We start from the raw sequence: 12,168 nt of genomic DNA on the forward strand, positions 1-12,168 counted from the left end.
GAGCCACAGCCGCCACAGACTGAGACACTGAAGCATGTCCGTGATAATCAGGGAGCAAGAAGAATGGAAGAGAGGAGCGATGCATGTTTTTGAAAACAATCTGAGTCTTTATACTCGTGTTAAAGACATCTGTCCTAATAGAAAAAAACTTTGCACATTTCATAAGACAGGTGCGTAGGAGAGCAATGTGTCCATCAAAAACTTAGAGGTATGCACACTGTCTAATGTACAAAAAACATTTATTTGCAATGTTTCGGTAAAAGACCTCCATCAGGCAAAAAGTCTAAAGACATCTGTCCTGAAAAAAAATGGGCTCTTATAATAAATAATTCTGTATTTCCTTTGTTCAAAACTTTGACATAGAAGAATCCAAATAGCTGGCTTACTGACTTGGGTATGAGCAGGTTAGCTGTTAAAACAGAGGATATTACCCGTGTACCTAAACAGACATGGCAATTTGCTTCGCTGAGAAAGGTCAGGTGATAGCGATGCTATTTTTCATGACATGTTTAAAATCACTTTTGTCTCTAATTGACTCTTTGGTCTGAACTGTCATCACACTTAACCAATTTGCTCCCTTTGAAACCTTTATGAAGCACCAGGGATCAAACATACCTGCTTTGTTTGGTACAGGGTAAAAATAAAAACCAGAAGCCCCTTCTTTATGGCGTTATTGCAGGAGATCTGCACAAAAAAAGGGCTATTTACTGATCCTTTATGTTCACGAGAGAGTTTTACATAAATACACTAATGCTCCATATAACATCTACCTAAATAGAAGAGTGCATGATATTAAAGCATCCCTCTTAATCTCCAAGATTCCCATCATGGTTCCAACACTTCATTAAAATATGAACAAGCAGCTGCTGTTGCTCCCCTTCTTCTATCTCCCTCTTCTTCCTCCTTCACAGTCTTGTGCAGAGCGGCAGCTGTGAGCAGAGGAGAAATCATACATTAAACTGAGCTGCCCTTCAATAATACATGAAGCATCATCTTGTGTTAAAAATGCATGAGCCCACAGCGGTTGGTTTGCATCTTACTCAAGCAGTTTCCTTTGGCTCTCTCTCCATCAGGCTGTCTACAGACGAGGTTGTTCGATGGTCCGAGTCCTTTGAACATCTTCTCTCTAACAAATGTAAGTCCACTGTTTTGTTTTTCAGAGGGAACGGTCTCATCTGCTTTAAATAGAGCAGACAATAAGCCGCCTCTATAAAGCTGTAAAAATATGATTTTCCTGTCTCTTTGTCAGATTCTATTTTTCACTCAGCACAAAACCAGAGTCCAGATTCCTCCGAGCCGGTCTTATGTAAGGGCCTCATCACTGCGCTGTGAGGGCTCCTTACTGCATAATGAGTCACACACTTGTCCCTGACCTTCCCCTTGGACCAAAAACACACAATGTCACAAAGTCACCCACAAACACACATCTACACAACCAGGTCAAGGGTTTATTTTCAGACTATGTGATGTAGCATCATCGGCGCAAACCCACTGAACTAGCAGAATAAAGGCAACACAAATGATTTGATGCTTGTTCACTTCCTTATATTTCTTCATTTGAATGATGACAAATAGTAGGCACACACACACACACACACACACACACACACTTATGATGATGAGACAAAGTCTGTTGTCATCTTGCATGGTTGATGGTTAGCAGTGCTGTAATGCGGGATAAACGCAGGTATACGGAGCCCCCTCTCTCTGACATCTGTCCAGGTTTAAGCATGTCCAGAAGTCCTGTTTGTGCATGTGTGTATATCAGGCGTATGTGTGTGAGTAGCATATCTTTCTGTTGTGTATAATCATAAGCATGTTTTTTTTTTATCTTTTACAGCTGTCAGTCAGTTAATGATTAAAACTCTTGACAGGTGTCTTCATTTTCCATCTTGTGTTATGTAACACTCAGAGTAATTTGAGCGATGTTCCAGTGCTTGACATTGCAATCATCTTAAATTCTGCTCCAAACTTGAGCAGAAAGAAAGGACAAATACATCCAACGTGTTTATTTTGTTCTCTTTCACGGGTACATTTAATCATTTAGTCCAAAACTGCAAACCCCAGATGCAACACTTTTCACTCAGGTCCGTAATCAGAGTGATTATTTCCATCATATCAGACATTGTGCTGACAAAGACGGGGAGACAGAGCACACCTACAGTATATGAAAGGAGGCTGTTAGCATGCGGCACTCGCATGAACATAAGTTCATGTTCTGATCGAAGTCATGACATAACGCCTCTGTTTGACACACAACCATCAGAGAGATAAAGTCACACTCTGTATCCTGTTTCAATTGACCAAGCATTAGTGAGGTGAACTATGTGCATCAAAACACAAACACAAATACATGACATGAGTAATGTCGTATCCCTGAGACACAGTACTGAATGTTCCTTTTGATAGGATATTAAATTGACCTCAGCTTTGATTTGTGTTTAAGTAAGGAATAGTGTGTTACACTAGCTGCATCGTAGTGTCACTGCTCAGTGTGCAGAGCTGATTGTGTGACTGCTTGGAGCACGACCTAATCAAAATATCAGCTGTTACATGTCTTGTTAGTGTGAGGACATTCTGTGAAGTCGACGAGTACTGCGATTTTCAAGCAAATTGTGTCAGAGGTCGTATTGTAGTTATCCAAAATGTCAAATTATGTCATTTACAGATGACGTTATGTAAGCCTGCGATGTATTGTTTGAATAATGTGTTGTCTGGTCTCAGTGTGCCTGAATGATCACTCCTGGGTCTCAGATTATTGTATCAGTTACAGCATCGTTGTGTTGTCTTTATTACTCACAGCTGCTCTTAACTGTTTGGATGTATTTAAAAGTCTATCTAAACCCCAGAGTTTCAGCCATGAGCGACGACTTGTGAGCGGCAATGACACTTCTGCGACATGGAGTCATATTTGTGCCAAAAAATCAACACAAAACTTCTCAAATTGCAAACAAAAATAAGACGATGAGAGAGATATAATCTCACTCAAGCAAAAAAAAAAGTCCTCTTACAAGTAAACGTGTTACTTGCAATTAAATATTTGTGTAGTCGTGTAAATAATCGGCCTTTTACTTTTTTTTTATCATCAGTCGTTTTGTTTACAGTTCCCTCCTTTTCTTTCTCACTGATCAGACATTTGCCCTCAATGTCATACATTACGTTAGATTGGATCCGCCGGAATCAGAAAACAAATTCATTATGAACGTCGGGGTTGATCGTTGTTAATCCTCATGTCAAACACTTTTTTTAATCCCAGCTAACACAGACTCCTGCAGGCCACGACCGCGGCGGTCCAGATCAGTATCCGTTTGAACCGTTAGCAAAGACAGCGAGTTCTGAGAAAGCCGATGCCAAGGACTAGAGAGGCAGACAAACATGGGGGATGTCTTTGAATGGTGCCCCCCCCCCCCCGGAGATTATAATGTTATGGCTTTTAACATTTTTAAACAGTTTTTGCACTTTGTACTCACCATATTTCACGGCAAACCACTTTGATTTCAGTGATAATCAACTCTCTCAATCCACTTTACTCCCCACAGTTTGCTGAGTCGGATGATGATGACAGGGTTTCAACCTGTAGAGGGTAGTTGCTTTTCATATTTCTAACACAATATGTCGGGTTTAAATACTTTGAACTCAAATGTCAAGCTTTGGACCCGACTCGATCAACAACACTCCTTAATACCCATATACTAAGGTTTTTCTTTTAGCTGAAACAAGTGGTCTGGTGGTTTAGTTACTCTTTAATCTCAAGTCCAAAGATACTCTGCTGTCAGCTCATTAAGTCTCCTCGCTTCATTGACTCAGTTTATGTTTAAATTGTGTGAACCTGCCTGAACCCTGCTCTACATTCGTGGTTTGTCTCAGTCCTAACCATAGTGCGTTTAAAAAAAAAAAAATGGATGTAGTCTAAGTCTTGCCACCTATTGGATTCTGAAGCTGAGTTTTGGAGTCCAATGACAGCTGTCAGGACATTGGAAATGCTGCCTCAACCTAACATCTGGTAAATCTAATAACAGGCAAAGACTTGGAGCTGAGACGGGCCTGTAGCCTCCTGGCAAAAATCTACAACACTTCCACCTGTCAGTCAAATCAGCCACATTCCTAAACTCTTAAAATAAAAACTGATCACTTATAAAACAAGTCCCTCCCTTTAAAGTGTGTACCAATAAAGACATTAGCTACTGATACCAAATTTGCCTTTCTAACCAGGCTGTAAGCATGTTTATATCTGCTGTAGAAATAAGTGAAAAAACGCTTCTGAAAACAGTGTACACTATCTGTATAGCATGCAAGAGCAGACAGATGTAGCTGAAGACTATCTTGTCAGCTGGATCCTGGTCCAAAACTATGAATAGGTGCAAGCATGAGAGCAGATTCAGTGACATCTTTTACATCACTTCTAAAAACTCCCTTTTATAGAGCGCCACAGGAATGAGTCCTAAAGTTAGCATTTGAGCGCCATGGGGTCTAACGTCTAAAAGTCAATGGGGATTTTGAATGGGTTTGTGGATAGACGCCTGAAATAAGGTCTGTGGTTAACACAAGCTTAAGAGATGTTGGCGTTTTGTTAGACCACATGAACTACGTCAGGTAATACCCCCAGTTTTTACGCGCCTTTAAATAGGCGGTTGCTAGCAAGTGGCTAAATGTGACTACAGTGGTTGTCGGGGACATTAAATGTCATCACGCCGGACAAAGAGGCCGGGAACTCTCTCACTAGTCGGAGATGTCTCATGTAGGTTTAATCTTTATGTCAAGGCAAATATTAGGTTAGTAAACTATTTATTAGAGTTACGCGGATTAGTTTATCGGAGATCGTCTGAAGCATAACGATAGTGACGTCACAATCATCCGACCGTGGCGTAGTTCGCTTGTAGCATAACGTTAGCTTTTTACTTCTGTTGGCCGCATTGACACTTCAAACATCATAAAAATTGTGTTCATCTGTGAAGATTATCCTGCTGAACAAAACACGTACGCTTCAGAAACGTGGGTTTGCCACAGAGCTTATTTTCTGCAATGATCCAAAATCCCATAGGCAAATTCTCATTAGACCCCATGGCGATGCTACTTCCGGGTTGGCCTACAAAATTACGTCATATGGTTTGTTCTCTATAGATTTGCTTTCAAGTCACATCACCATTTTCTAAACACCTTTATTAATCCATCCTTTCCTACTCCTGCTCTTAATGTTTGACTCTTCTGTCTTATGTTGGTTTTATATTTGTATTTAACTGTCTCTCTTTTTATCTTTACTTTAAGAGCCTGTGATGTCATGTCATCTCCCTCTTCTTCTTTAATCCTGTACTAATGTCATCATCTCGTTAACTTTTGATCTTATACTTAATGTTCCTTAATTGTATTGCTTGATTGCTTTAACTGCCTGTTGTTTCTTTCTTTTTCCTGTAATTTGCATTTCTATTCTTTGTGTACTCTGTTTGGCCTGACTGTTGACATCTGCTCTGTTGTTGTCCTGCGTTCATACCTTCTCTTTGTCTGTCAAACACTTTGTAAACATCTGTTTTTAAAGGTACTTTATACATAAAGTTATCTTATTATTAAAATGATGTAGTTCCTTCATCAGTAAGATAAGCAAACTAGGATATGTTTATTGCCCTCTTGGGGAATTCTGTCTTAAAGGGGTCATTTTAAGAAAAATCCACTTTGACAGTGTTTTTGAACATATATTTGGGTAACCTGAGTGTCTACTGACCCACAAAATGTGAAATAAACCCATCCAGTCCTTTGTTTGTGGTCTGCATAAGTCTTACAACACAGAGAAAAATGCTTTGTTTCAGATTTGCTCTCCACTCCCAAGGGAGGCTCATTGCATTTAAAGAGACACACACACCAAAACGGAGCGTTCTGAGAGAGCTGGTTCATACAAGGTCACAAACCTCCTCTGGTGCTTGATTCATGTTGTATTTTGACCAAAGCAGAGCACAGATGTTTCATTTAGACGACAGGGGGACTGTTTGAAAAGGTGGAAAAGGGGGATAATATGTCCTCTTTAAGAGGTTTTCTACATCAACTGATATGTAAATGCTGTGTTGTAACTGCGGTCCTGAAATGAAAAAACAAAGAAGGTTCTGATCAGTTACATCTTTCTCAGAAGGTCATTTTTACTACACAATCAGAGATCAAGAACGCTTCTCACAAAGTTATCACGCTTGACCTAATAGATGAAGGGCTTTTAAATTGTTGTGTCCATGACTGTCTCCTTTTCAAAGTTTGACGCAGCTTTCAGTTGCAAGGAATTATGCAACTGAAGTTAAAAAACAACTGTAGAGTAAAGAGGTTTGCATTCTTTCCAATGTCTTTCGCTCTCTGTGACCGTTGTAAAAGTGATAGATCATGTGATAGATTATGAAGGGGGAAAAACCCATTTTTGACGCGCTTTCCAAAAAGTTCCAAAAGGAAGTAGGCAGCGCTTAAAAAGCTTGAAGGTTCCCTGTCGCCTTTGGGTGTCTGTGTTTGAGCCGCTGACCCTAAAACACTGTGGTGACATAAGTCAGAGTGTTTCTCTGTATGAAGTCCAATAAAACCTGCATGAACACTTGCTCATTAGAGGTGTGTGTCCGTGTCTGTGTCAGCAGCTAATTGAATATGAACAGATGGAGCATCCTTTCCTCTCAGTCCAGCTTATTGGGTAAACAGCAGGGGAAAAAAAGAGGGGTGAACATGACATGTCAACATGACCCAGGCTGTAAGAAAAACATCAGCTTCCTCTGTGATACCGTGAAAGGGGAGCACATAAATTGATCACTTATCTTGACTGCTGAAGACATAATCAAAAAAAAATTTCTCTGTGGGAGTATTTTGTCCTTATTTGTTTGTGTGTTCTGATCAAGAGCGCCGTTTCCCGCTTCTGGGAACAAGTGTGTGTATGTACTAGAAAAACATCAACAAGGGATGAAGGACATTGTCGAATGTCGCATGATGGAGAAAAAAAGCAGAAGGGGGAGTTCTCATCTGCTGTATACCGAAATAGGTGCCACACTGCAGTATCAATCATGTTTTGTTGTGCTTTTTTGTTGTTGTTGTTGTCTTTACCTCCTCCCTTTACACACTGATTCATGTGTCCTTCGCAGATGGTCTGGCCGCTTTCCGGACGTTTCTCAAGTCGGAGTTCAGTGACGAGAATATCGAGTTTTGGATGGCCTGCGAAGAGTACAAAAAGGTCAAGAGCTCAACCAAACTCGTGTCGAGAGCAAACAAGATCTTCAAGGAGTTCATTGATATCCAGGCACCACGAGAGGTGTGACCTCATCGCTTAATGATACTATAGGGTCATTTTGTCAGTCATTCATATTCTGAATCTCATTTACTGTTTCTTTTAGCATTGGCCTTAAATTTGGTAACATTTTAACACAACTAAAGCTTTATTATTCGACCAATTCTCCACATATTCAATCAATCTGTATTTACATAGCGCCAATTCATAACAAATGTTATCTCGAGACACTTTACAAAGAGCTGGTAAAAGACCTCAGTCTTTGTTATATTATCTCTAAGACCCAACATGAATTCATCATGAGCACTAAGCAACTTTTAGAAAAGTTAGAGTGGCAAGAAAAGACTTCCTTTAAGAGGCGGAAACCTCGAGCGGAACCAGACTCATGATGAACAGACTCTGATGGGCTTGATAAGTGGGATAGAAGGATAAGGATAGAGACAAACAGAGCAGCAACAACGACATAAATAAGACAGATTTAAATAATTAATAGCAGTAACAGCTAAGTATGATAGTAGACTGATCAGTCTAATATTAACGTTTGCAACTGTAACGATGATGATGAAACGGGGAGGACTGATTCTGTCAGTTTCCCTGCACTGTCAACAAGTGTTTTCTACTAAACCAACCAATGAGCTGTCGTTTCACATGAACAAAATTAGTATTTTCTTAGTTGAGTTTCGTATAACTAAATGGTCAGAACTACTTGGAGAATGTAAAGTTGTGTTCGTCAGTGTAATTGATCTATAATGTATTGATATGGAACAATAATCTCCATTCTTTAATTTGAGGTGTAGATGTTTGTCTGAATGGATAACATGATCACAATGTGTGCTAATCAAACAATAGCACCTTTAAAGCCTGACCGATTAATCGGCAAACAGATAATATCGGCCAATATTAGCATATCATGTGAACGTGAAGGTCATCTGCTAATTTTATCGCTCAGATATTTCTAGACTTATTTACCAGTCAAATATGATTACATTTGAGTTACATTGTATTACACTAGTAGTTTTCTTTCTGGCTGTCACTAGCAGAGTGTGTTATAGATCACAACATGCATCATCACTCTCCAGGGTGTCAAACGGTGACGCACATACATCTGCAGTTACTCTCCAGTTGAGTGCCCATCTTATCCTGTATGTGTGTTTTCCACACATGTTTTATATATGCATTTGAGGGATAATTGCAATGAATGTGTGTATCTTTATCTATCTATCTATCTATCTATCTATCTCTACAGAATGATGATAGATCTAAGAAATATATCGGCTAATTTATCAGTTTTTCTCTCCGTATCTTCAGTATTGGTATCGGTCCCAAAGAATCCCATATTGGGCCCTAACACCTACGACTGGATGAAGGGATACATACATCTTCTTAGTCTACATTTTGAGAGAAGTTACCTCAGGTTTTATTAACTTGACCTACTTTTATTTTGAGAACAAACAGTAGAGACTGAGTATTCTTGGACATGTCACTTCTCCTTAAATGCACTCAGTGTTAGGAGATTGATGGCTGTAAGTGTTAGTCATACTGCTGTAAATTAAATTTGCTAAAATATCTTCTGGATTTGAACAAAGATCCAAGGCACCTAAACAGACAAGTGTGAATGGCTTCAGAGTAGCTCAGTGTCACACATGGGTTAATGGGAATGTTTGCTGTCTCTATCCATGCAGGTAAACATTGACTACCGCACCAGAGAAAAGACAAAGCAAAGCCTGGAAGATCCGTCCCCAACCAGCCTCAATGAAGTCCAAGCTAAAGTCTACAGCCTCATGGAGAAAGACTCCTACCCACGATTTCTCAGGTCCAAGATGTACCAGGATATGGTAAAGAGGGCACACGCGCAGAGCCAGCGGAGGTCTGTTTGACGAAATGTGACACAGACCACAGAGGACTGAAAACTGGACCTACACTGTAAATGATTAATTTACCCTTTCATCGCTGAATACTGTGAACCTGCAAGGATGGAGCGACGTTGCTTGACTGTTTTCTTTGTTTACACCAGCTCCATGCATGCGACCCCCTGTAGTAAAGACGTGTCTGAGTGGACTGTACTGTACGGTATAAGGAGATTTGATGAGAATAAGCTAACTGTTTTAGGTCCAATGTAGTGCTGGGTGATTTGTTATTAAAAACTGTCACAATGAAAATGTCCACTTCAAAAATAGAGCAAGAAACAACTAAGGTTTTAAAGAGATGACATTTGGCAACATAGCTGAAGACTTCAGGATTTCCTTAAAGCTCCTGTTGGGGGCGCTTTTGGCTAGTTCTTAATAAGTGATGTCTTATAACGATAAAAAAAAAAGCAGACAAGACTTAAAGGAAGAATGTGCAACTTTTTGATCCAGTAGATGTCGCCCTTGAGCACCAGCATTAAACTAAAACAAACTGCTGTTTGGCCACACCTCCGCTATTCTGAAGCCTCCGCTCTCATCCAGCGGCGCAGCTCCAATCCCTCTCTTAACTCTAGTTATGAATTCGAACGCATCATAATTAAGCTCCATTAAGCCCGAGCGGCGGACAAAATCGTCCTTTGCTCGAGCTGGGTTGCCTGTGTTGTGTTAGCAGGCTAATGTTAGCACACTTTGGTTAACTCATAGCTTCATATTTCACATAAATTGACACGGAATAACTGTGATCTAAAGACACTTATGTGACCTCCAAATAAGCAGTGAGTATGTTCTTCTTCTTTTCTCTAGTCCTTGACTAAAACAGCTTTATACACAAGGCCGTCCCGTCCATGTAAACACAGCTCCAAACAACAGTACAGCTTGCAGGACTCGAGCTTCTCACTCAGTGTAGACAGTCATGACAGAGATATTTACATACGATATACTTGAGTCCTGCTGTATGTATGTGTAAAATGTTGCACATTCTTCCTTTATGCTCAGGTTTGCTTGGTAATGTTAGCGTTAACTCTTCATAATAAAGGTGTCTGATTTATTGAGGTTCCACACATTCACTGCTTGTAGAAAACGGTGATTTCAAGAACCGAGTGGATATCATTCCATCTCCTGGAAATAAATATTTAAAAATATATCAGGGTTTTTTTTTATTGCCCAGCACTACCTTTGCTCCTCATGGATTATTTGTGAACTAGACACCGTCGAATGCAGGTGAATAGACCTTTTGTGGTAGTTTGTGTGTTTACAACGAACAATTAAAGTGATTGACCACTTAATATCTGAAACTGTGCCAAACTATATTGCACTTGATATAGCTACATAATCCTGTGTGTCGTACATTCTTAGCAGGTATTCTATGTGATAATAAGTGTGGAGTATATTTAAAGGGGTTACGTTGATTTGCTTTCAGGTCACTCAGTTCAGGAAGTGGAAATTTGCTACCATTTAGCTTCTTGTAAATGGTGTATGGAGAACAACCCACTGGAGCAAACATTGACGGCAGGGAATCCGTTACTTCTAATCGTTTGTATCTTTTCTATAAGGTTTGATTTGAAACATGTCCCTTGAGATACTTCCTTGAACCAGAGAAGCATCAAATAACTGGATTCTTCGAACTAAAACATAAAAAAATTAAAATTAAAAAAATAATGAATTTGGAAAAGTTTAGCAGGGGCGCTTTTAGTCTAGCAATTAGTGCACGTGCCCCATGTATGGAGGCAAAGCCCTCCAAGCGGGGCGACCAGGTATGAATTCCAGCCTGTGGCTCCTTTTCTGCATGTCGTTCCCCATTCTCTCTCTCTCTCTCCGATTCTCTACCCACTGTCCTATCTCTACAATAAATGCATGAAAAGCTCCAAAATAAACCTTAAAAAGTTTGACAAAATGACACCATGACTTAATTGGAAAGCAAGATAATTCAGAAAAATATTCAGCGGCTTGCATAACTAATGTGCTAAAAATAACTTCAGCGATGCTTCATTAACCTGGATATTCCGAATGGCTCTCCTAACCCCGGTGCTAAGTGAACTGAAAGCGACAGCCAGACCCCTCACATAACAATCTGTCCTGGATTGAAAATGTTGTTGTGCAAATGATTCTATATTTTCAGCATGACGCAATACTCTGAATAACTTTTTAGATATTCTTTGATTTGTATGCTATGTTGTGAAAATGACTGCAAAAAAGAAAACCCTAAATGCAGAAAAAGTCAATAACATGACTAATGTGTTTGCTCCCTCAGCATTTGCACTCCCTTTTTGAATATCTGAGCGAAAAGACATCCCGAGTATTTCAGGTGGGATGAATATTTTCCTTATTGCATGAGTACTGTAACAGGCCATTCTGTTGACCATACAACTAATGGCTGGAAAAAACATATCTGCCCCCCTGATATATTTAATGTAACTGTGATCCAGATTAATGTAACCCCCCCCCCTCCTTATATTTTGGAATTAAAAAGGAATCTGCATCCATGTTTTGTGCACTGCGTGACTTCATTCCCATAATGCCAAGAGGGGTATTAGAGTTAAATGCATTCATCCAATCATCCGAACAGACTGACCTGCATTTCAATTCCATTTTATAACAGCGACAAAACCAGACAAAAACGTCTTTAATAAATGAGAACCCAAATCCTCAATCTGGGGATGATTCATCGTTCTATACCGTCATTTCAGGGTAAGATTAAAGTTTATAATGTCAAATTCCTGTTGGAGTAGGTAGCAGGGATGTCATAGACATTTTTAATAACTGATGAGCAGGTAGTTCAGTTAATTGCTTTGAAATAGGAAAAGAACTTCCTTTAACATCCAAATCTTTACATTTCAGGACTTCAGAGGTCAGATAGTGCAGCTGTGTTTTACAGCGTTGACTAGTGTTGTAGTCAAGACCACGCTTACCAAGACCAATATATATCTGAGACCGGAGTGCTCTGAGAATGAGACAAGACCGAGACATTTAGGGATCAAGCCCGAGTCAATACCAAGGCAGGGAGAGATCGAGACAAGAACATATCAA

The 12,168-nt window shown here is 39.8% G+C and overlaps 1 protein-coding gene across 1 annotated transcript in view; it reads left to right on the forward strand.

Annotated features, from left to right (window-relative positions):
* The window catches only part of LOC132969382 (regulator of G-protein signaling 8-like), a 35,370-nt gene extending 23,745 nt beyond the window's left edge, over positions 1–11,625 (forward strand). The window contains exons 3-5 of the mRNA XM_061034330.1: positions 1,074–1,135; positions 7,095–7,261; positions 8,920–11,625. Of these exons, the coding sequence (XP_060890313.1) occupies positions 1,074–1,135; positions 7,095–7,261; positions 8,920–9,114 (424 nt within the window). The 3' untranslated portion in view covers positions 9,115–11,625. The remainder of the gene's footprint in view (positions 1–1,073; positions 1,136–7,094; positions 7,262–8,919) is intronic.
* Positions 11,626–12,168: the final 543 nt, after the last annotated feature.

The sequence above is a fragment of the Labrus mixtus genome, chromosome 3 (assembly GCF_963584025.1).
Source record: "Labrus mixtus chromosome 3, fLabMix1.1, whole genome shotgun sequence".
Lineage (NCBI taxonomy): Eukaryota > Metazoa > Chordata > Actinopteri > Labriformes > Labridae > Labrus > Labrus mixtus.